The sequence below is a fragment of the Indicator indicator genome, chromosome 1 (genome assembly GCF_027791375.1).
Source record: "Indicator indicator isolate 239-I01 chromosome 1, UM_Iind_1.1, whole genome shotgun sequence".
Taxonomy (NCBI): Eukaryota; Metazoa; Chordata; class Aves; order Piciformes; family Indicatoridae; genus Indicator; species Indicator indicator.
In genome coordinates this window covers 25,804,538-25,828,810 of record NC_072010.1, presented here as the reverse complement: position 1 = coordinate 25,828,810, position 24,273 = coordinate 25,804,538, and the positions used below count along the sequence as shown (strand labels likewise).

General features: G+C 34.9%; 1 protein-coding gene across 4 annotated transcripts in view; it reads right to left on the bottom strand.

The window, feature by feature from the left end:
* Positions 1 to 24,273, bottom strand: part of NBEA (neurobeachin) — a 486,311-nt gene that overhangs the window by 304,776 nt on the left and 157,262 nt on the right. For 2 of the 4 annotated variants that reach the window (XM_054387415.1, XM_054387443.1), the window contains exons 25-30: positions 20,350 to 20,358; positions 17,369 to 17,549; positions 16,197 to 16,327; positions 14,588 to 14,695; positions 12,830 to 12,998; positions 11,370 to 11,465 (exon numbers count right to left, since the gene is read on the bottom strand). In XM_054387415.1, the coding sequence (XP_054243390.1) occupies positions 11,370 to 11,465; positions 12,830 to 12,998; positions 14,588 to 14,695; positions 16,197 to 16,327; positions 17,369 to 17,549; positions 20,350 to 20,358 (694 nt within the window). Of the gene's footprint in view, positions 1 to 11,369; positions 11,466 to 12,829; positions 12,999 to 14,587; positions 14,696 to 16,196; positions 16,328 to 17,368; positions 17,550 to 20,334; positions 20,359 to 24,273 lie in introns of all 4 variants that reach the window. The other 2 variants (XM_054387432.1, XM_054387424.1) reach the window with 2 other exon arrangements.

Sequence of the window (24,273 nt, the reverse complement as noted above, 5' to 3'; positions counted from 1 at the left end):
CCAAGAAAATAAGAATAAATGTAGCAAAACTCAGTAGAGCCACAGATAGTAGCTTGGTCACAACAGATAGTACTTTAGCCAGAAGAACCTGGAAGATGACAGAATGTAGGGGGGGAAATGGCTAGGAAGGAGCCATCAAGTAGTTTAAAAAAAAAAAAAACAACAAAACAACAACCAACAAAAACCCAACCAACCAACAACAACAAAAACCTGAGAGAAACTACCATCGGGGTCATTTGGAGGTCCCTGTCAACCTAGACCATTCTATGATTCTATGATTATCTCATTTAAATTTTCAGTAGAGATTTCAGGTGAAAAAGTAACAATGTTCTGGTGAAATTTGCCGACTACAGTTACAAGGTACAATTGATGACCACAGAAGGATGATTGTAAGAAGACATTATGACAGAGCTGCAAATTACATTTAACTATGAAAAGATCTGAATCCAGAAACTAACAGAAATTCCCATTATAACTGGAATTCATCACTTGGAAATGACTGAAGAGAAACCTGGATAAATCAGTCACTGGGTAGCTATTTAGTTACCAATACTGCTATGGAAAAGGCAAATGTCCTGACAAAATTTTCTGAAGAAACAGATCCTGCAACAGGGAAAAAAAAAAAAAAAATCAAGAGAAGTTATCTAGATATAGTTGTGTGTGGCTATTTGATTTACACAATAACCAAACTTGTATCTTTACTTTTCATACTGTATCTCCAATATCTAATAGGAATATACTGTACTAAGTCAACTAAGCTTAGTCTGATTTATCACTATGAATAACAATCTCTAAGAACTACCTAAATCTAGTCCATTAACTCCCATTTGTAAAACACCAAACAAGCTACATGAATGTTTGAAAGGTCTAATATATATGTCATAAGAAAAAAAATTCAGAACAGATAAAACTGCTTAATAACTGCCTCTCAAATAAGAATATTAGCAAATCAGCATTTGTGACATTCAGATAAATGTCTGACAAGCTGTATTACAAAATCTTCTGGATCAGCATTATTAGTAGTATTGTTGTAGGTAAATTATAAACTCCTTAGCATGGGTAACAAAATTCAATCAATTTCAGTTACAACACTGCATATCCACAAGTTTAATTCTATGATCTTTTATAGTGTGTCATAGCACTTTTGTTGCCTTCAGAACTCAGGAATAAAGAATACTGCTTCATAAAGTTATTTAGAAAGATCTTAAATCAGTAATGTGTATGCTTTCATAAAGATCCTAAACACTCAAAGCAACTCAGCAAAATGATAAACATGAACAGAAGCAAACATATAACTGATTGCATCTGTCTATGTTATAACATTGTGACAGTAAGCCTGTAAATTTTCAGCAAACCTCATCAGTTTTCTGCAGCACAAGGCCATGTCAGTAGACAAAGCAGAAACATTACTAGATCTTGTGATCTTAACCCTGTCAAAAATAGGCAGTTGGAAGCCAGATGCCTCCTCCTTACTGTTTTTCATTGTAACTAATGAGTTCATCTACTACATTATGGGAAAAATATGGGCTTAAGTTAACTAAATGACATATTGCCTATCTGGTGACCTCATCTGTCACGCTCTTTCCCTAAAATATCTTGTTTGCTTGTGATTTATGAAGTGTATTGTAATTGTTTTAACCTACTGAGTTACCTAAATAGCTCTTGTGCTGTTTCCATATGCCTAAAAAAATAAAAATACAAGTTCATTAACTTAATAATAAGAAAGTTCATATCTTCAGTAATTAGATGTAATTTTGCCATTATAAAAAATGACAACACCAAATATTCTGCTTATAATCTCAATTTACTTTTAAAAATGGAAAAATTGTGTATATGCCTGTGATCTTTTTTCTTTTTCATTTCATTAAACCACCCTACTAGATAAAATTCATCCTAAAATTTTGAAAAAGTAAAAATGTATGATTTTTTTTAAAACTCTTTACAATATGGCTGAAAACCCATTTGAAACTCATACTGTCCCAAATCATTACCAAATTTCTGCTGCAGACAATATAGCAGCATATGGCAATGGAAGGTCTGAGGCAATCTTCATATAGGAGTTGCTACCACCTCTCAGTCTGCATGTGCAGTAGAAAATTTATGAGTTGTTTTTGGTATAACTATCTTAAGACGTTGATAATAATCTTACTATCTGCCTTTTATATACCCCTTTGTAGTATTCTATGAACTTTCAAAGACAGTACTCTACAAGCTGAAAATATTTTCAATCCAAGCAGGCAGTGATACTGCTTCCTCCACAGGTGGCAGACAACTAATCAATTCCTAAATTCTAGGCTATAAGGAGAGACTGAAAAAATTATTCCTAACAACATCAAACTACTTGTTTTCATGTAAGAGAAGCAGCACAATTAAACTGAGATGAGAAACTAAGCAGGGGGACAGAAAGAGTAACAAGGGTAAAAGTACAATGAAAGTAGTAGCCAGAAATGAAGTTGCAATGAAAATGAACTCAGAGGCTGAGGCACACCTTTGAGAAGAATCACCCTATGAGAATCATTAACATGCCAAACTGCTCAGGACCATTTCTCTTACTGCTTGTAGTTTTTCTGTGTGGAAGTTATGAAGAGGCCAGAGTACAAACTCCTTGTATGATGATTGTGATCATGGCTCAACCATTTAGAACCATAGAATCACAGAATCATTTTGTTTGAAAGAGATCTTTAAGATCATCAAGTCCAGCTGTTGACCCAACACTGCCAGGTCACCACTAAATCATGTCCCTCAGTACCACATCTACACATCTTTTAAATACTTCTGGGGATGGTGACTCCACCACATCCCTTAGCAGCCTGTTCCAGTGCTTTACAACCCTTTCTGTGAAGAAATTTCTCCTAATATCAGGCACATGGAGAGGTGGAAGTCAGAGCACGTGCCACAGTAACTTCTGGCTGGAAAGCGCAGAAGCCGCTAACAGGGATACCCCAGGGCTTCGACGTGAATGGCTGAGGGCAAGAGGAATGCAACCGAAAACTAGGAGACTGGGGAAGGTCACGTATGAAAGACTTAGGAGTGGGTTGGCAAATGGAAGGGTGCAGATCTTAAGCCAGGAGATTTGAGACAGGGAGTTGGGAATTTCCTTTTAATCAAAGAGGATTTGTGTGGAGAAAGGATATAGCTCTGGACTAGGCAAAATAGAGGCTTTTAAATGGGAGAGAAATTGAGCAGGAGAAAGTTAAGGTGGGGAAATCAAGGCTGTAAAGTGATTGAAGAGAACAGAGTTATTAGCCCTTTTTCACAGCTGGACACCTGTTAAGTGCATGTCTTCTCTTTTTGCTCACTGGAAATTGCTTCTATTTGTTCAAATTCCTCAAAAGTCATATAATTTGTTTCTTTCCCCCTAATCACTCATGGACTCAGGCAGACACACAGGCCAAATCCTTCTACCTTGACCAAAGAAAGAGATTAAAAGAGCCACTTATGACAGACATAACTCTTGATCTGTTGAGGCAATGTCTTTAATCAATGTCTTAATTCTTCCTTACTAATCAAACCTCTTTCACTCAGTGCTTGATAGATAAGACAGCTGTACATCAGAATGATTGATTACCTGGTTGCCAAACAAAATGCTAGCAGTACTAAACCAAAGCATTATCTAGATATTAACTAAAAAAGACATGATAAAATAAATTCATGAAAATTAAAAGCTGTATTAAAGAAATGCTATCTTTAAAGTATAAAAAGAGTTGCTTACATTTGAAATTAAAAAACAATTACAAATTAGGAACAATACAGTATTATGTATTTTTTCCTAAATGAATTTACCTAGTTTTCACAGCTTCTAGTTTCAGTTTTTATTTTTGTCTTGCATAAACTCAAAACCACATAATGAAAAAACAGTTTATTCTAATATCTGTATTTCTGACCCATGCTACTACAGCTGTTACCTATGTGACTAAACCTTTATTGCAAAAGCAATACACATATTTCCATTACTTAGGTAGGTTAGAGCATCCAGCAAAAAATTTTAACAGTGAAGCACAGACTATGTTCCATACACACGATGAAACTTATATTAAAATTGTTTTATGTTAAACACTATTTTGAAAAATCAAAAAACTTTAAAAACACTACTGTAATTTGATGTAATTTTTAATGATATGCAATTTGTGCAAGTGAAAATTATTGATGTTACTTTAAAAAAATATCCCTATTACAACTGCTTCATGCATAATGACTGACCAATTAACTATGAAATGTGTGCAAACCTCTCTTCTGAGGCTTAAGTAGTTCATGAAGGGCAATAAATATTACATCAAGATGTATTTATGATCTCATGATCTTCAAATGCATGTCTTTTCAGAGACAGTTGTAATAAGCAGCATATATTAAATCAGTAAAGTAGTATGGTAATTTCAAGCAATAGCCAGTAGAATTCGAATTTTTGGATTCTAATTGTTATCATCCACAGCCCTCATAAAAATTGTCCTCGGTTTCTTGAAAACATATATATATATAAGTAGATTTTGAGGTAGAGGGAGCCATGAATTTTGCTATGACTTTATGGAGGCAACAGAACTGGAGTTGTTTAGTTTGGAGAAAGAGTACAGCTACCTGAAAGGAGGTTGTAGTGAGAAGAGTGGTGGTCTCTTCTCTCAAGCAGCAAGTGACAAGATGAGAGTAAACAACCTCAAGTTGTGCGAGGGGAGGTTTCGGTTGCACGTTAGGAAAAATTTCTTCACTGAAAGGGTTGTCAGGCACTGAAATGGGCTGCCCAGGGAAGTGGTTGAATCATCATCCCTGGTGATACTTAGAAGACATGTAGACATGGTACTGAGGGACATGATTTAGCACCAGATTTGGTAGTATTAGATTAATGATTGGACTTGATGGTCTTAAACATCTTTTCCAGCTTGTACGATTTGATGATTCTATGATACTATGGCAAGCAATGGAAATTAGTCCTTTAGGCCATTTTGCATAGTTTGTTACCATTATTAAAAATATATATATATATATTAAAAATAGGGTGGAAATCTCTATGCTGCTACATTAGGAATACAAACGACGGTGTAGCAAAGTACAATACCCAGAAAACTGCATAACAATGAGATAAGAACACCTTGATGCTGTACATGTCTTCAATGAAGACTTTCTAACTTTTTAACATAGTTCATTCTGTCAAGAAGGAAAAATCAATAGCTTGCAGTCCATCCACAGAACACACCTTTTAAGAAATCTGTTCATTTATAGTGCTTTGGGAAAAATATAAACGATGACATCAAGGGAGTTGAAAAGACAATTAAGTGTTCTGATAAGTTACACAGCAATTTTCTTTGTACCATATGTTATAAGGTGAATCGCACTGTTGCAATGCTTTGATTTCTGAAGCACTCCTGAATAATGCTAAGTGGAAAGATCATTTTTCAACTGAAAATATCTTTGCATGCTGTGGTTAACATGAACTGTGTTCTCAGTAATTAACAGGGTTCTAAGTGAAGTGTGTGGATGGAAAAAAATAAAATAACAGTAGTCTAATAAACCTTTAAGGTAAGCAAGGATAGCTCCAATAATGATCATAATGGAGAAAATTCATCTGAAGTGATCCTGACCACCACAGCTAAAACTACTTGAAACTTGTAGCTGTAAGTCGAAGAGGTTACCTGGTTTTATGTGATGTCTGATTAGCTGCTATTAACAGCAGATATCGTGTTCCTCTATCTCTATCTCCTGTGGCAAGTTTCACTGCTTAGGTGAACTTTGAGAATGTGCCATGACACCAGAAGCCTTGTTAAGAGTCTTGATAACCCTCCTGTACAAAGACCTGATCTGTGATTTTAAGATTAATTTCATGTGTTTGAATTATAGAATCATAGAATACCAGGTTGGGAGGGACCTCAAGGATCATCTAGGGTCATCCTTCCTGGCAAAAGCATGATCTTGACAAGATGGCCTGTCCAGTCTAATCTTAAAAGTGTCCAGTTTTGGGGAATTCACCACTTCCCTGGGGAGATTATTTCCATGGCTAATTGATCTTGTGAAAAATTTTCCTCGTTTCTGATCAGATTCTTCCCAGGTGTAACTTGTGTTCATTTCCCCCCATTTTCCCATGTGACTCCTTGTAAAAAGGAGTTTCCCAAAGTAGTATTTGCCTGTAAATAATATTTTTTTAAAATAAACCAGAAGCAGCTTATCTGTCTTCCATGAGAAGTAACATTGCTTACTGAGACTATTTTCCTCCTCCGTTTGAAATGAATCTTTTCAAAGAACTTGAAATTACCTCCCATCATGAGGAGCAGACATTAAGCTTTAGCACGGCTTCCCTAAATACAATGCAGCTAAGCTCTCTCGCACATGATCTTTATTGAAGATGCTGCTAAAGATGAAAGGCAAAGATTTTTATAAAAGCGTTTGCTAGTACATTGGACTGCAGGGATGCTAGTAGATCAGTCTGTAAGATCCTTCCTTTGATGATCTCAAGCACTCTGCAGGTAAAAAAGGACACTGGAATATTTACAAGACAAAAAAAAATGAACAAAACTAGACATCTCAACTATATAGCAACAACAAAAATCAGTACTTTAAAATACTTTACAGCAAAGTGCAGATTAGTTGCACTGCACATGAGAGATAGGTAGAGAAGAAATAAGGTGCTTATCAGATGGACAATTTAAGAAGGATATTGAGATACCTGAACGTGTCCAGAGAAGGGCAACGAGGCTGGGGAGAGGCCTCGAACACAAACCCTACGAGGAGAGGCTGAAGGAGCTGGGGTTGTTTAGCCTGGAGAAGAGGAGGCTCAGGGGTGACCTCATTGCTGTCTACAACTACCTGAAGGGAGGTTGTAGCCAGGAGGGGGTTGATCTCTTCTCCCAGGCAAGCAGCACCAGAACAAGAGGATACAGTCTCAAGCTGCACCAGGGGAAGTTTAGGCTCGAGGTGAGGAGAAAGTTCTTCATGAAGAGAGTTGTTAGCCATTGGAATGTGCTGCCCAGGGAGGTGGTGGAGTCACCATCCCTGGAGGTGTTCAAGAGGGGATTGGACATGGCACTTGACTTAATAGTCATGAGGTCCTGAGTGACAGGTTGGACTTTGATGATCCTTGAGGTCTTTTCCAACCTTGTTGATTCTGTGATTCTGTGACAATGACATGCATTGCTCAGACTTATTAGATGCCAGGTACAGAGGGCACATGCCTGCCAAAAATTAGGTTGAAGATATTACATAATGGTTTTCGGATGGATATATAGATCCTATATTCTAACCATATGCATGTAGTACTCAAAGAATAATATGTATCTGTGAACGTATATTTAACAAATTATAGCTATCTATGATATGGGGATATTACTAAGGCACATAAAGTCATTAGACTGGATTAAGCAGTTGAGTTTAAAGATTGTCATGGCAGCTTTTGTCATTAAAGAAGTTTTGTGTCTGGAGTTCAGTTAAATCTAATCAAAGGAATCAGGATTAATCTGACCAACACAAAGGTCTACAACAGCATCTATAGCGACGGGAAAAAGATAGGGATTCCCCGTGCCAAAAGTATTTCTTTAAGTTCATCTTTAAAGCAAGCCAGATGAACTGTACCCTAAATGTGCAGTAACTTCTCTTCACCTATTACAAAGGGAGATTAGGATGACTAGGTCAGGCATTGATTCACTACTGGTATTTTCCAGAAAGTACAACTCATACAGGGCTGATGATTTTGAGATAAAAACCTGAAAGCCTTGTAGAGGGCCTTTGGTCACACTGCAGTACCCACAGAGACAGCGAGAACGACAATGTTTCTATAATTTTTTACTAGTCAGGTAAAAACAACTCTCCCCTTGTGGAAAAGACATTTTACATGCTATTGTCATCTATACTGCCTCTCCGTACTTTAATTATGTTGAAGAACTTTTCTTCACCACAGTCAGTTGAAGAAATCTGATGAACCATAAGGTCTGTAATCCAGACACTTGACAGGTTCTAGCATTTAAATAATTTTTAGTTTAAAGTCTTCATTTAAAATTTTTCACAAATGTAGAGAAACTGAGGCATCTGACATCCCAAAAGTCTAAATCACTCTAATTTTTTGTTATTGTGAACAGAAAGAAGCAAGTCTGGCAACATTTAAATTGCAGGACTGCGTTCCTCAAACATCATTCAGATGCAGGAGTTAAGTTCTGATCTGCAGTTTTCCTTTAGACTGTGATAATAGATTACTCTAAAGAGTAATATTATCTGTGACCTATATTGAAAAGAGAGGGAGCTTTATTTTCATTTTGTAAGTTCTGCTTTGTTTGGCCAAGCATAGACTATTTTATAAGTACTGCAGAAGCTCTTGATAATTATCAGAAATTAGTAGAAGAAACCCAAGCACTTGAAACAAACTTATGACAAGGACTAAATTTACAGATAGAGACACATTTTTTTTTCATCCCCATGGATCAGCTTAGAAAGAAAAATAAATACAGAAGTATAGGATATTATAAAGAAAGAAACATTTTTATTATTAAATGGTAGCCATGGACACCAGTAATAAATTTTATTTTCTTCCTGGATGTGTCCTTTCTCCTTTAAGCACCATAAGATACCGTAGTTTGTGAACAATAAAAGAAACATTAAATCCTTATTTTACCACCTTCAAAGATTTGTAAGTAAACGTAGATGTATTTCCCTGCAAAGCATATTTTTAAAAATCTTTTATTTCAGTGTTACATTTTATTCACATATAATATCATCAATAAACCAGGCATGTGATGTGAACCAAAAAGTTTCATATCAAGTATAATGATGTTTAAAATTCTTGTAACCTCCACTGGACAGCAGTTGTAGCTACCCATAAGAAGCATACACCAAGGACATACTGTAATGTTCCTGAGAAAACTAGGTTCTCACACTGCCTTAAATTTGTTTTAATTAAAGGCATTGCTCCATATAAACTAAAATAATAATAATTTAAAAAGCATCACTAAGAACAAAATGGATATCTTACTTGAATACCAGTAATGCCTAGTCCTATCTTACCCTTCCCCCCACAAATTTCCTGGACAGACAATTAAGATTCCATCTCCTAAAAATAGATTTATTTCAAATAGCCAGTTCCTGTCCCTTAATTCATAGAGGTATGTTCCAAAAAAGTCTTGTGCACTGCTGACAATGATGACACTATTTGCTGTACTGAATTGCACTGACAAAGGACAAATCCTTCACATTCATTTAGTGGTCATGTGGAATGAATAAAATATAGACTTTATTTCCACATAACAACCAAATTTGTATCTGTTTCTTTAAAAACAGGATTTGGCTTTTAAAGTATGCATTTACTTTAAAAAGCTACATTAAACCATTCTTTAAAATGCTACAATAACTTAAAAATCAAAATAATATTCAAATACTATATGCTCACCACCAACATCTGAATGCATGTCAAATCACTAAAATGAAACCAACTGGCTTAGCCACTGGAATGAAAGATTCTTGAAATGACAAAATAGGTTTTTGACTTTTAGCCTTTTCTGACAGTGGTGGCATTTTTTTAAAAATTTCACTTCCTGCTAACATTCAAAACTGAGGAACTGGGTTCAGAATATAAAAAGGAGAAATATTTTTCTTCTCTAATGGGTGAAGCAGGTAGGTAAAAGAGGCTGAGACCTCACAGAGTTAAAAGCTTTAAGGATGTGATGATATCAACAAAATAATGATCTATAGATAACATTTCCTTTATTAAACCACCTTTTTGTTTTTTTTGTACCATGATAACTCTTACTGATAGCTCTGTTGAACTATTCTGAAAACAAAACCTGAACTCAAGTTAAAAAAAATACTATGAAAAAGAATATGGATAACAATATTCTTAAAAAATGCTTTATCTGAAATATTTTGTGAGTTTATATGGCTGCTTCCACTTTGTCACAAACTTTTTTCCAGCATTTTAGCATACATTTTATTTATATACCATATAAAATGTCAGGCTTTGTACAAAGAGTAGTATAATCTCATTTATGTTGCATAATTTATTTTATTGTATCAATTTAAAAAAAAATAAAATGTATTAAATAACTATGTCTTGAGGCAGTCTAACCAATTCCAATTTTTTAAGACAAAAGTAGTTAATAATATATCCTATGCATGATATACAGATAGATCCAAAATGAGAAAAGCAATAGTGAAATTTTAGGGGTTTATGCTGTAGTGCTACATAGTATTGTGGTACTCTTCTAAACTAAGAGCAAATGACTCCTTTTTCTTAATCAACAATGGATTAAATCATACAAATGCAACTACATCACAACAAATACTATATCAGTAAACTGAATGATCCAAAATATTTTTTTTCTTTGTATGGTAGACAATAGTCTTATTGATCAAAACCACAAACCCTTGCTTTCTAGTTGATAGAAATTCAACGAATTTATAATATACATACATGGGTGCACAGTAAAGAAATGCTAGATTAGCCTAGTGATAGTTTAAGTTGATGTAATGAGTATTTTAACATAATAGTCCCACAACAGTCTATGATAAATATAAGTTGCATTATTACTAAAGTAGGAAGATAACTATTTCTGTTCTTCATAAAGAAGATGCAATTTTAAATCTCTAAGTCTTTTTTATGTATTGAGATTTTTTAAAGTTATACCAAGAGCATTTTCATCAGATTGAATGTTTTTGCCTATTTTATGTATCTGTAGTTACAGCACAGTGCATGCAAATAAATGGGGAAATGTACATGCAAACTTGGTTATACTTCCATTCAGATAATTCTCTCTCTCTCAAGTAATGATCTCCAAAAAACATATTCCCTGCATCTATTCGAACAAACAAACAAACAAACAAACAAAACAAATCAGGCCCAAAACATGTAATAGTTGCTCTGATCACAAAAGTGGTTCCCTTCAAAAAAGCACAGCACAGCACATTAAATAACAGGCATAAAATAATTCACAATACATACAATATTGGAGGTTTACATACCATCAAAAAGGCAAGAAAAAAGTGAGAAAGGAAGGCAAAAGAACAGGAAAGGATATGGGGAAAGGGAATACTACAAAAGTACTACATACTTTGTGGTATGCAAACATAGGCCTGATTTTATTTTCATGGACCTAGTATTTGTAGCAGAATAACCACAAACCAAAAGCATTTAAAATTTTCTACATCCATCCCCTCCTCCTGATTTTTTTTAAATTATTTTATTTTATTTTGTAATAAGTAAAGTTAATAAATGGTAGTAAGTGGGAAAGAGATTTCCTAGAGAAAGGTAGGCAGGAAGTCCAAGTTTTAAAGGTATCATCAGGTCTGATCTCCATGTAACCTGAGGCGTATACTTATTTATCAACAATTACATCACAGTTAGTTCTTGAATTACATTACATTAAATAAGAACACCCAAACAGGTTAGGAGATGATGTTAATATTACCTTTGTAAAATGAGTGGGCAAAGCTCTGCTCAGGAATTAACTTGGCAAGGAATCCATGGTTCAAACTTGGGTGAGGGATAGATGGTATGACCACAACTGTGGAGAAAATCATGGAATCAGATGTGAGCCAGCTAGTATTCATGTGTGGCCTGGTCCACTGTGGATCCATGACAGATATCCTATCTCATTGAAACATGCAAATATGGTATTATCAATGAAAAAATGCATTTCTAAAGGAAGAAAACAAGTTCTGTATCAAGAGATAGGAAACAGCATACCTATTATTTGGGCACTTCAAGAGCAACATTCATGGGGAAAAAGAGACACAGAAAGAGCTATATATATATATATATCTCCACACAAACATGCACACAGCCAAGACAATCATGGATGAAATAGTTCACAGAAACTAGCAGTTTTCTTAGTGCAGAACCATAATATATAACCAGGAAGGCATACAAAATTATGATTTCTCATGATGTAAATGTAATATATTTAAAATGAAAAGCATAAAAACACACAGACTTAAAATTTTATGTGTAAGTAATAAATTAAAACATCACAATGAAGAAGAATGACTAAACGTAAATATGACACAAATTGGAAGAGAAATTCTATGAAGATGAAAGTTAGCAACTCCATAAATGAGGAAAGTAATTAAAAATCAATACAAGAAAAAAAACATACATAAAGGCCTTCACGGACAAAATCAGTTACTGCTTTCAGCTCTTTAACACAGAAGGTATAGTTAAAATCAGTCCAATCGGACTTGATAAAACCTACTGACCTGACAGTGTAAAATATTTGAAACAAAGCAGGGTAAAGTCTGGATCCCTAATTTCTGACAGCTTCTGACAGCTAACAGACTCCCTTCCCTCTCAAGCTGAAGAACACAAGCTAGTAAACCACTACTAATAATAAAAATCACAAACAGTTCAGTCAAAGAACCCAACAGAAATGTTTCCTCTCTATCATACTGTTTCTGCAGGCTTTTAAACACAGGCACTAACACAGCAGGACTTCAAGAAAGAACTCATCCTCCACCACTACTCTCCTCACTCAAACAAAAAGAGTTCAGATAAGCAAACATCTGTGTTTGCTGTTTATAATTTTCATGGGTTTAGAGTTAAAGATATCTGTTCTTTCTAACAAATAGCAGATACCGTGTTTTACAGATCTAATTCCATCAGGCACCCTGTTTATTTTTAATTATTTTCAAATCAAAGAAAGAAAGGCATAAAGAAAACCAATATACAAATAGAAATTATTTATACTCTATAAGCAAATATATAGAATAACTGAAATCTGCCAGTGTATGTTAAAGAACCAATTGAGGAAGAAAGTAGCAAGTAATTTCCTAATAGGATCTTAACCTACTCACTAAAAATACTTTGTAATAAAATAATTACAATTCTAAAAAAAAAAAAAAAATCTAATACATTTGAAGAAAACAAATGTACCTGTACTTGTTGGTGAATTTATTTCTTGTCTGATATTTCTACCTGCCTGGCTCCCAGACCTTGCAGTTTCTCTCTGTGGTTCTAGTATATCACGGTATTTGGAGACCATCAGAACGGAAATAAAGTAGACTACTGCCAAAGCTAAGAACTGAGCCTGCTTGCTGTCATCCTGTGTTGGAAAAAAAAGAACAGATCTAAAATATCAGACATTTCCATAGAATTTTCACACAAGATCATTACCAGGCTTAATATATAATACCTTTCTGAAATGTTTTATCTGTTAGCATAGTAGAAAATGGATTATGTAGAAGATTTAGTGGATTTTCAGTGGAGTACTATACACCCATCATGTATTAAGTACTGAATTTTACAGTTAATTTGGCAACTACACAAATCTCTGGGGCTGTAAGGCCAACATGCTTTTCAGAAGTATGATGATCTGAGAGTGCTTTCAAGGCTTCCCAACAGCAAGGACTTTCGCTGCCCCAAGGGTGAGACTCCAAAAGCACCTGCTGCAAGAAGGTAAGGGATACTATTGATGAGAGGGGTAACTAAAGCTTGCTGATGCTTTTCTAGCTAACAATGGATGTGTGGGCATGCGTAACAGCTGCTGGTTACATGTAAAACCAGGAGGGATACGACCAGTGTTTTTCTTCCACCAATAAATCCCAGCTTGTACATTCAGGTTTCTCCTTTAACAGGGTTGTCAGCAGCAATGCCAGTTTTCCAGGGCCCTAATTTAAGCAAATACCCATTCCACAACCTTGTGTTTGCTCTTCCCACCCCACGTAGTCTGCTGTTCTGCAGTAACTACCATTTACAGCTTAGATATTATGTTGATTGAACACTGTAGTTCAAATGAAACACCTGTTTTTTTATATTTACACCGTAAAACCCAACATGGTAGAATTGAGACGTCAGCCTCTACTCCTATAGTGGTTTCACCTTGTCTCACTTCTGGAAGTATGCATTTTCTACTACAATCCAGTGTCTGTTTTCCATATTTTCAGGCTGTTATTTAATTTGGCTGCAGGTCTTTGCAATATCAAGAAATCCTCTTATTAAGTTCTTTCACAGAAATGCCAGAAACAGTATTTCCCCCCTTCCTTTCTCCTCCAGTTAAGAAAAGAGTAGCAGACAGAAGACCTCCACCCAATTTCAACCTTGCCCTTTCAAGATGATCAGGTCATCCTGACCTAATTATTTAGTTTGTGTCAAGTTCTACCTTCTTTTTAAAGCTATTTCTACTGTCAGTTTTCACTTCTCTCCGCTCAGACTTGGGCTGGAGAAATCTAAACATAATGTATCTATTCACACATAAATCATAATTATTCCTATTGTAGTACTCTCAAAAAACCCTCACATTGTGAGGCACCTTTATGTTAAAAACTATTGCAGACAAATCTGAAAGAAAAATATTTTAATGTATATTTATACAGACTGTATGTACATACATATTTGATAGCTGATACCTTTAGTAATACAGTTTTAATCAGCATAGGTCAGATTTAATCTGGCTGTGATTATTTGCCTAATATTAGATGAAGTCTGAGTGTTAAACACACTTAGCTACTAACTCAAGTAACTTCCCAGTATCATTTTCAAGTGCAGAAAGTGGCTGGCAGCTCCAAAGCCACAAGCAGATGGTATGCAGATAATGTACAAAGTCTAACACATGAAGGATATTTTTAATTCTGGTACAATCAAAATATAAGCCATGATTTTGCAGAAGAAAGAATTACAGCACATATTACTCACCACATCACGAAAAACAACTGCTCGTAGACGATTAATATCAACATCCTGAAGAAGCCTATCAGGATCTTTTATAGGAGAAAGATTGCCAGGGACATTTTCAAGGGGAGCCTAAAAATAAAAAGGAGTGAGTTTTTTCCCTCCTTGCCAAATATCAAAGCATTTCTGTTAGAATCTTGACATCTTTTTTAGATATTGCATCAACTTTAGATGCTTTTTTACTACCAATATGCTTCCAACATAATACCCAGACAAGGACTTTGAATTATTGTCTTAATACTCACTATTTAAGATATAAATTGTTAGATCTTCCCAGTGTCTCAGAAAAACTGTAGCTCTTCCCACAGTTAAGATAATTATTTCCACATAAAAGGTTATTTCAGAGGAGTTGTTTCATAGCAGCACAATAAATTATTTCTAATATATATCTTAAAAAGGATGAGCAAAAATATTTTTAAAACTCAGTTTATGTTCATTTTACAGACTTATTACAGACTGCTTACTGAATAATTGTTATTATTACAAAAGCATAAAGTAGTATATGTTCTTTAAAATATTTTACAATGTATTACAAATCACAGAATCAGAATTACTGAGGTTGTAAAAGATCTTTAAGAACATCAAAAATCCAACCATTATCTAACTCAATCAGGGCCACTACTGCACCATATCCATGAGCACCATATCTAGACATCTTTTAAATACATCCAGGGATGGTGACTGAACCACTTTCCTGGGCACCCTGTTCCAGTCTTTGATAATCCTTCCAGTACAGAAATCTTGAATAATGTGTAAGCTAAACCTCCTCTGGTGTAACTTGATACAATTTCCTCTTGCCCTAAATCCTTCTTCTACCAATTTGCTTTGCACTGAATGTGAAAAGGTGGAGAAATGCAATGTTTTTGTGAGATTTAATGAAATAATATTGTGAAAGGAGCTATCTAAAAAAAAAGTAATTCAAGAAGAAAAAATACTGAATTTAGTAATGAAAATATAGTAACAAAATAAGGAATCCATTACATCATTCAAAGTGTTGTATTTTTTTTTTTTATTCATGGGCTGCAATAATTTTTTGAGATTTTAGTTTCAAGGCTCCCAAAAAAAGCTATACACAAGTTAAAAAAAAAAAAAACAACTAACAAGCAAACCAACCAAAACATAATTAATGAAACTGGAAAAACTGAGACTGGAAAAACTAATAGAATATTAAACAAGTTTCACTCCCCAAATCAGACAGAAAATACTGATGACCAATATACACACAAAGGTCTGTTGAAGTTACTGGGACTCAGATGATCCACCAATAAAGATGTGATTGCAGGTTTCCATCAAACTGCAAGTGTATATGACAGATGTGAGTTTGGGGACTTGCCCTTTGAAGTAGACCAAGCAAGAGTGAAAAAGCTGTTTAAAAACTGCTCTAATTACACTACTGCAGTAATGTTTTCTTGTTTCAAATAAACTCCGTCACATACTTTTACTTTAAACCAGTTAATAGCAAAAAAATTAAGCTTTTGCCACATCATTTGAGAAGGTAATTACAATTATTTCTGACCCTATAAATCAGTGGTACAGACTTGTCATTGCTGTTGGTAACTGAAGACTGGGTTACCTTGGCTGCTGCTGACGCAGTCACACCCTGAAGAGCATCTTGAGCTTTACTGCCGATTAGTGATGTTTTGTTCACTCTCTCTCTCTGCCTTTGCCGACATTCTAAGCAGTTTCTCACAGCCACACAACAAACTAAAAAGAAGTTATGAAAATGCTGCAAGTTAAAGTATTTTCTCATTATCATATTCAGAAAACCAATCAGCAGTTTGGTATGCCAGTAAACATTTCCAAATAGTAAGTTTAACATAGTTCTCACATTAAAGGCAGTCAGTGCTAAGAAAGCACTATGGTGACTTATTTCATTATTTACTTGAACAACTAAATGTTTTATATAAATGCTATGTCAATGTATCAAAATTTGAAAACTATAAGTTCTTGATCTAAACCTCTCATATGTTATTGATTGATTATCAAAAGCTAAAAGTACTTAACAGCATATAATAACATAGTAGCTGGTAATTTGGAATTTCATTAAAACTGATCATTGAGAATAAACTACAAGTTTTATATCAGAAGCAATACAATTATCAACAACCTAATGAGTGGTGTGAATAATAGTAGAAGAAAATCTGAGTACAAAAATTAGTTATCATTTGAGACAAGAAAAAGTATATGGGACACAATATTAGTAAAACAGCATCATGCCAGATGACAATCAAAACATATTTTTTACAAGGATAAAGTAATATCATTTGCATAGAGTAGATGGAAGTATTTATATTTTTTTTAATTTCCTAACGTAAACAGTGAACAGAGGGGCCAGATTGTTACAAAGTCTACAGAGTCTGCACACTCATCCCAAGCTTTAATCTTATATAGCCCTATAAGTAGTCTTCCAAATCCATGGAGATTTGGATAAGGAAACCTGCAACATGCTACATGCAGGTAGCAAATCAGTTTTATTAAAAAAAAACCCAAACAATAGAATTTCCTTTTACTTATATTTCGTATTTTAACTCTCCTCAAATATATACAACTTGAAATATGTAAGAAAGAACACTTCCAGATGTGTCATTTTAACTTATTGTTGTGGCTAAATTGAATCAAACTTAAAACTAACAAATCAATAATAAACAGGATTTTATCACACCATAGTCAATACAAGTCCTTTCCTACACATGCCACTATTTGATCCATCTGTAACTAATTATTTAATACAGTCTGCCAACTTACCAAGCCTTAGGCACTGTCTCATTAGACCTCCAGAAGACATGTTTTTTTCAGCTTCAATCTCACTAAAATTTAGAGAGCTGGCAAATACTAGTACATCAACCATTGCCATCAGACGGCTGAGAAAAGTTACTGCTGTCTCTGCTGACATTCCTTGTGTCACTTCAATATTTTCCAATTCAGTCTTAAAAGGAGACAATTAAGTTAAACAGTTTGAACACAATTGGAAGATAAAGACAGCACATACAGATACAAATCTAAATCGTTACGCTTAATGACAAATACATTGAGAAATTATTTAAAATACTCTCCATTAACATGAACTGTGAGTGAAATTCAAAGCAAGACAGCATGGAGAGTGAAAAAAACTATTTAAATGTACATGCTGTAATAGATGAGAAAAAGTTTAATATAAATTGGAAAGTTGTTAGCGCGGCCACATAGTAAAACAATGGACAGTGTTTAAGGGTGCAACGTACTCCTGCATTCTTCCATAGCCTAGGCAAACTGACAGGTGACAACAAGTAATTACTGTCTGTGTAGCTTTTATGTTCTTTAAGCTAAACAAGGAAATGTGAGGAACAGGATGCAGAAAAGCCCTATTTCCATGAATTGATGCTCCCTGGGAATGCCTATACAATATAGGAAACTGAGAAAGTCTTAATTCTCGTGGACATTAGGAGAGAGCCTATCTACTGCCTCAGAAAGGCAAGAAGAGGAACATAAAAATGTGACTAGTTGCATAGTGGGTAGAGAGAATAGCCACTTCTTTCTTAATGTAGTCTTGGACTCTCTTTAATGGCAATCCACAGAAAAGTGCTGAATGGGGACAGTATTTCTGAAATCTAAAAGGGGGTCATATTTTTCTTTAAAACAATGATTAGATATCCAGAGTCATGTTTGCATGCATTAAGGTATTTAACAGTACAGATAAGTGAGGAAACAGTAAATGAAATAATAATGAAAAACAAAAGTATGTCTTCAAAACTTTTTACTCTGGGGCTAAAAGACATTGAAAATGGGATTTAGTACTTGATTGTGTCCACATTTCTAAATATTATTTTTAAAACTGGCACAGGTGGCTGAGTCTTATGGATTGTCAACAGGATTGCAGATTGCAGGGGTTTTCTGAACAGGGAGTTCCATCCTTTTGAAAAGCATTCCTTTAGCTGTGTTTGTTTATCCTTAGTCATTTGCTTAGAAGTAGCTATAATAAAAATTCAAAATATATTCTGTGCTCTTAAGGCTCTTTCCTTCCAAAGGAAAAAAAATACAGAAAAAAATGAAAAAGCTTAATTTCCTTCCTTCTAAAAAATTAGTATCCTCACTCATGAGTCACTTTTTAGAATATTTTACATTAAAATTATAAAAGTGCAAACTCTGCCAAACAGCATTAAGGAAAAAAATGTTTGGAAAAACGAAGGATGTAATGTGGCATCTGTCACCACAATGATAGATACTGCTTCATTTAATTTCTCTTAAGGATGTTACATGTCAGTTACATGACTGCTTTGGGAAGTGTTGCCATCTCTCTGATCTGCCCAGCAATATCAGAAAGTGGCAAGATGATGACTCTCAGAAGACTGCTTTCCAGTCTTATCTTTAGCTGGGTCTCCCCTGCTTAGTGTGTATGCTCCGTTCCTACTCTTTGGGAAAACAAGTTACTGGGTTTTTTTTTGTAACAGACTGGAACATCATTTTTTTGAAAGCACTCACAGAAAGAAGACATATTTGCAAAAATCTATAGGCTTAAAAGTGTGCTAGAAAAACTCATAGGTGGTTATAGAAGCTTGAACTTTGAACTCACGCTTGAAATAACATCAGGCTTGCTAGCAGCCAGCTCACTACCTGCTGTTGAGTTTTCTCAAGCTGCATCAATCAAAGTCTTGAACCTTGTCAAAATACCACCTTATTTTTTTGAGTAATTTATGTAATCGTTTTACATAACGTTTCAACATATTTTTCCAAGCCTTTCTCAAACTTTACGTTGAAAAAAACTACCAGCCCTCTTTCTTTACAAATCTCCCTAAAATTCTGCTGGATGAGAAAACAAAACAAAACAAAACCACAAGAAGCACTGACAGTTTTTGACAACCAAACTTACCATCAACTATACCTGTTAAAAACAGCACATTGATACCCTAATAACATTTAAAATAAGCTCAATTGTTGATCAAGCTGCCTTGAGGTATCAGCAATACTAGACAGGTGTAGCTCAAAAACTCAAAAAAATGAACTGAACCATTTCATGACTACTTAGCATATTTTAAGAGCAGTAAGAAGTCTCCCCTACAGTTAACATGTTCAGGGTTTAAAGAGAGGCAGCCAGCATGGCTCTGCTATGGGCAAGTCCTGCCTGACCGATCTGGTGTTTTTTTTATTATGGAGTTATTACATCAGTGGGTAAGTGAAGAACAATGGATGTCATCTGTTGGGAATTTGCAAGGCCTTTAGCACAGCTCCCCACAACAGTCTTCTTTCTAAGATGGAGAGACATGGATTTGATGGGTGGACTGCTAGGTGCATAAGGAGTTGGCTGGATGGTTGCATCCAGAGGGCAGTGGTCAATGGCTTGCTGTACAGATAGAGATGAGTGACAGGTGATGGAGGACCCATCCATAAAGATATTCAAGGTCAGGCTTGATGGGGCTTTGAGCAACCCTGATCTAGTTGAGGATGTCCCTGCTTATTGCAGGGGGGTTGGACCTCTAGAGGTACTTTCCAACTCAGTGCATTCTATGATTCTGTATTCGTAACTTAAACTAGCTCACAGACCTTCCTGCACTCATTCTGATATCTAGAAGTAAGTGCTATACTTGACAATGCTTACTCAGGTTTATGATTACACCAAATATATTCCTATTTGCATCCTACTAAATGATACAGGAAAACAACAATAATAAAAAAAGCAAAATATTAAATTATAAAAAAATAAGTTATTTTTGGAAATGTAAAAAACGGAAACTTACAGCAGCAGTACTAACCTTAGAACCCTGGACATGCAACAGACAAAACAGACAACAGATCACAACAACAAAAGAAAAAGAAAATTATTTAAGTTAACTAAAAATACAATGTAAAATTGAAACAAATTAGTATCTTGGAACTTTACATTTGTTTGATTTACAATTAGAACAGTAAAACATTTCAGTTCAGCATGAGCATTTGAAAATGAAGACTTCTAAGATAGCTACGCACAAGGAAAATTGTAAATCTTGTATTATTATGAACTTCATGGAAATGCTGATTCTTCCAAACCAATGTACATCTTTGATATAGTACAAGAGCAATTTTATGAAGCAATGTAAACCAAAGTAATGTTTTCACTGATTATACAGAAATAAAATGAGTGTTTTACAGCAAGCCATTCAACTGAAATGTAATAGAGCAGTTAATCCTTGTATGAGGAAGAAAATATGTTCAAAATGCTTTGACAAAACAAATATAAATCACAAAAAGCAAACGGGGTCTTCATGCATAATGTTGCTTCCCTTGAAGCAACACAAGATAGGCCATTATAAGTATAACATTTGGGTGTGATTACTTCAGCCTAAACCAATATTATAATGGGTATTTGAATACTTTTTGAACCACAGGAAAAACAAACCCAAACCAACAAACTAAAGATTCACTAAACTCTTAGACTGAGTTAGTCTTCAAATTCAAATGTTCACAATTAAAAAGGTGTGTTAAATTTTCACCTTTCAGTTTTAGATATGAGCGTTTTTTCCTCTTATCACAATGGGCTATGAACTAATCCCTAAGTTTTCACTGGTTATGTTTTTAAAAGAGAAACTGCATTTTCAAGATTATGTTGTTATTTTTGTCTTTAAAATAGCGGAAAACAATAGCCTAACACAGAAAGTAAAATAAGCTGAAATCAGCCTTCCTTTTGGAACAGAAAATACCAAATTCAACCAGTTTTTAAGTGCATTTTCCCCTTTTGTAGCTAGATGCACTTTGAGAATGAAACTGCAGCTATTATCTGTCCATTACATAGTTGAAAATTTTTACATCAGCATGCCACCTTTGATTCTCAGAATTGTTATAGATCACATAGGACCTGTGGTATCACCTGCACCAGGGCAGGATAATACTAATGCTAAAGCTATGTGGCCTTCAATTCACAGATTTATTAAGACTGCTTTAAACATTTAAGTTTTGTACACAGCCATTCACGTAACACCAGCAGCCCTCCAATCACAGTTTGAGAGCGACTGTTTTAAATGTTTCAAGCAATAATTAGAGCATTCTTAGAGTAAGCGAAAAGCAAACTAATTGCAAAGGGTCTGGAAAGTTATCTCTCAATTGTCACATATATTTCAGCTCCTCAAATTTCTTCTGCCTTTCTCAGTGTCCTCAAGGTCCTTGTCACAGCTGCTATCCGTGTAGTAAGCAACTTCAGATGCTTACTACATGTACACCAACTATTTTATCTGGCAAACAGCTGCTATTAACAGAAAGCATCTTTTGCAAACCTTTTTTTCCTTACAGCTCCCCATATGTGCTTTTGTCATACTTGTACACCATCATCAGTACTTTATATTTTATGACCTCCCCTGGTATCATAGACTACCGGTAGAGTTATCTAATATTCCCAATAAATAAGACATCAGAATCAACAGTGGAACACACTCCTGTTAGTAGTGTAAACCAACAAAACTAGTTGTATTTTTTGTTACTATCTGCTTAAATTTCATATTGTTTCACATGTACAATTGATAAACCTTCAAAATTAGATAGTATAAAATTGAAACCAAAAGGAAATACTAAAACAATTATAGAATAGACTACTGTGAATTACAGTAAACTTTCCCCTGTATTCCATACAAATGTGTAACCTTCACTGTAGAGTCACTCTCAGATTTGTGAGTACTTAGTTTTGATGAATAAAGCATTTTTTTCTTTTCTCTTCCTATTCCTATTTAAAGGCTCCTGTTCACAGCACTATTCATATCACTCTATCCTGGATTAAAAAAGGCAAGAGAAAAGGCAGATTCCTATTACAAGAATTCAATATTGAAGAAATTCCACAATTAAGATTGGCTGTTTTACAGCAGACAAGGACCATGGAGTAATAGTGTAGCCAGCCCCAAAGAGTTGTCATTTCATTCCAAACCCTAACTATGCAAAGAAAAAAGTATTTTCTTTTTAAAGAAACCGTGACAGCACTACTTTTTCAGCACGGGAGTGAGCACAACACAGAACTTTTCACACAAAAGAAAAAATCCTGCAATACCTCCAATATTCTGAGTCATTTTCCTAAATTTAACTTTTGGTTCTTGTGTGTTTATCATCTTTATCATGTTAATTAATTCAAGCACTGAGAAATAGGTGCAATGCCTTTTAAAAAATGAGAGACAGTGAGACACATGTAATAACAACTAACTCTATAGCAGATTGTTGAGAAGCAAGATTTGTAACAGACAGCCCAGGATGAGGACTTGCTTGAACTCAGACTGAGACACTGGAAGTCAGGGAACTGTGAATAGTTAGGACTGTGAGATTGCCGAAGGAGCTGTGTGTTTCTCTCTGCCATCTTCTCCATTAGAAAACAGGAAAACTACTCCTGGGTTCAGCTCCAGGTTAACAATCATTGCAGTCAATGGATCCTACAGGGATCTGGCTGACTAGCCATTAAATGTATAAATCAAAGAGAGATGAATTACTTGCTTCTACTGAGCAGATCTCTACCGGCTAGAAATCTAGTCCACATATAAATACTTCAGAAGGATACCTGAATTTACCTTAATCTCTTCCTGAATTACATACTGTTTCATCACCCCAAAAGTAAAAGGGTGAAAGGTCTTTTATTGTCTATTCTACTGCCTTTTTCCTCTCTTATTTCATTATTCCAGACCAAAAAGCAAATTAATGTAGATGTAAATACTTGTTCTATGCCACAAACACAATACACCAGGAGAAAGTAAGTGAGAACCACTATGTTAAAATTTCAGTATGGGCATGAGAGAACTTCAGTGGGAATATCTGAATCATCATTTATGAAAGTGATATAAGAAGAAATTAAGTAAAATGAGCTCATACTTGTTGATGAACCGAATATATGTTATTTCACAAGACCTATAAAATGTGAGGGTTTTGACACCTCAGAAAAGCTTCAGAGAATATAGAGATGAGGGATCAGAGGCTTTCAGTGACAGACAGACTAAACTAAACTAAGATGAAGACTATGGATTCAAACAGATGCATTGGGAGATACAACTGAAGCCTAAAAAGCCATAAATTATATGGAGATGAATAAAGATGAATAAACCACTTATTTCATAGCATAAACAGCAAGGCACATAGTGACTTTATACACTTAAGTAGGCTTAAAAAAAACAAAGACAAGAAGTGCTTCAAAAGTTATATAATTACTTTGTCAGACTCAGTGCCACAGGGTACTATGGAAGCTAAAAGCTTAAGTAGCATTAACAAAATTAGATAAAGTCTAGAATAATTTCATCTGTAGTAACTAAACGTGATAGCCTGGACACCTTCTCTAGCAGTTAAAATCCTAAATCCTGAAACAAAGTACCATTAGAGCAATCAATATGCTCCCTCAGACTTCTGTTTTGATGTAAGCTGCAAGCAGACACGGTTGGGAGGCAGAATGGTAAACCAGCCCCACCCTTGGGCTGACCCTGTAAGGCAGCTCACTTCCCATGGTAACTGCTTACTTTTGTAGGAATAGTGCGGAATTGTTTGACTGGCCTTCTAATACTATGCCTTGTTTAAACTACAAAAATCACACAGAAACACAAGGTGGTTGAGCTTGGAAGGGATTCATGAGATGCAGCACAAAATCTGAACAGTGTACCTTGTGGAAAAAAACATTAATACCATTCACCACCACCAAGTAAGTACTACCTGAAAAATCAAGAAATACTTTTTCATAGTGAAGGAGA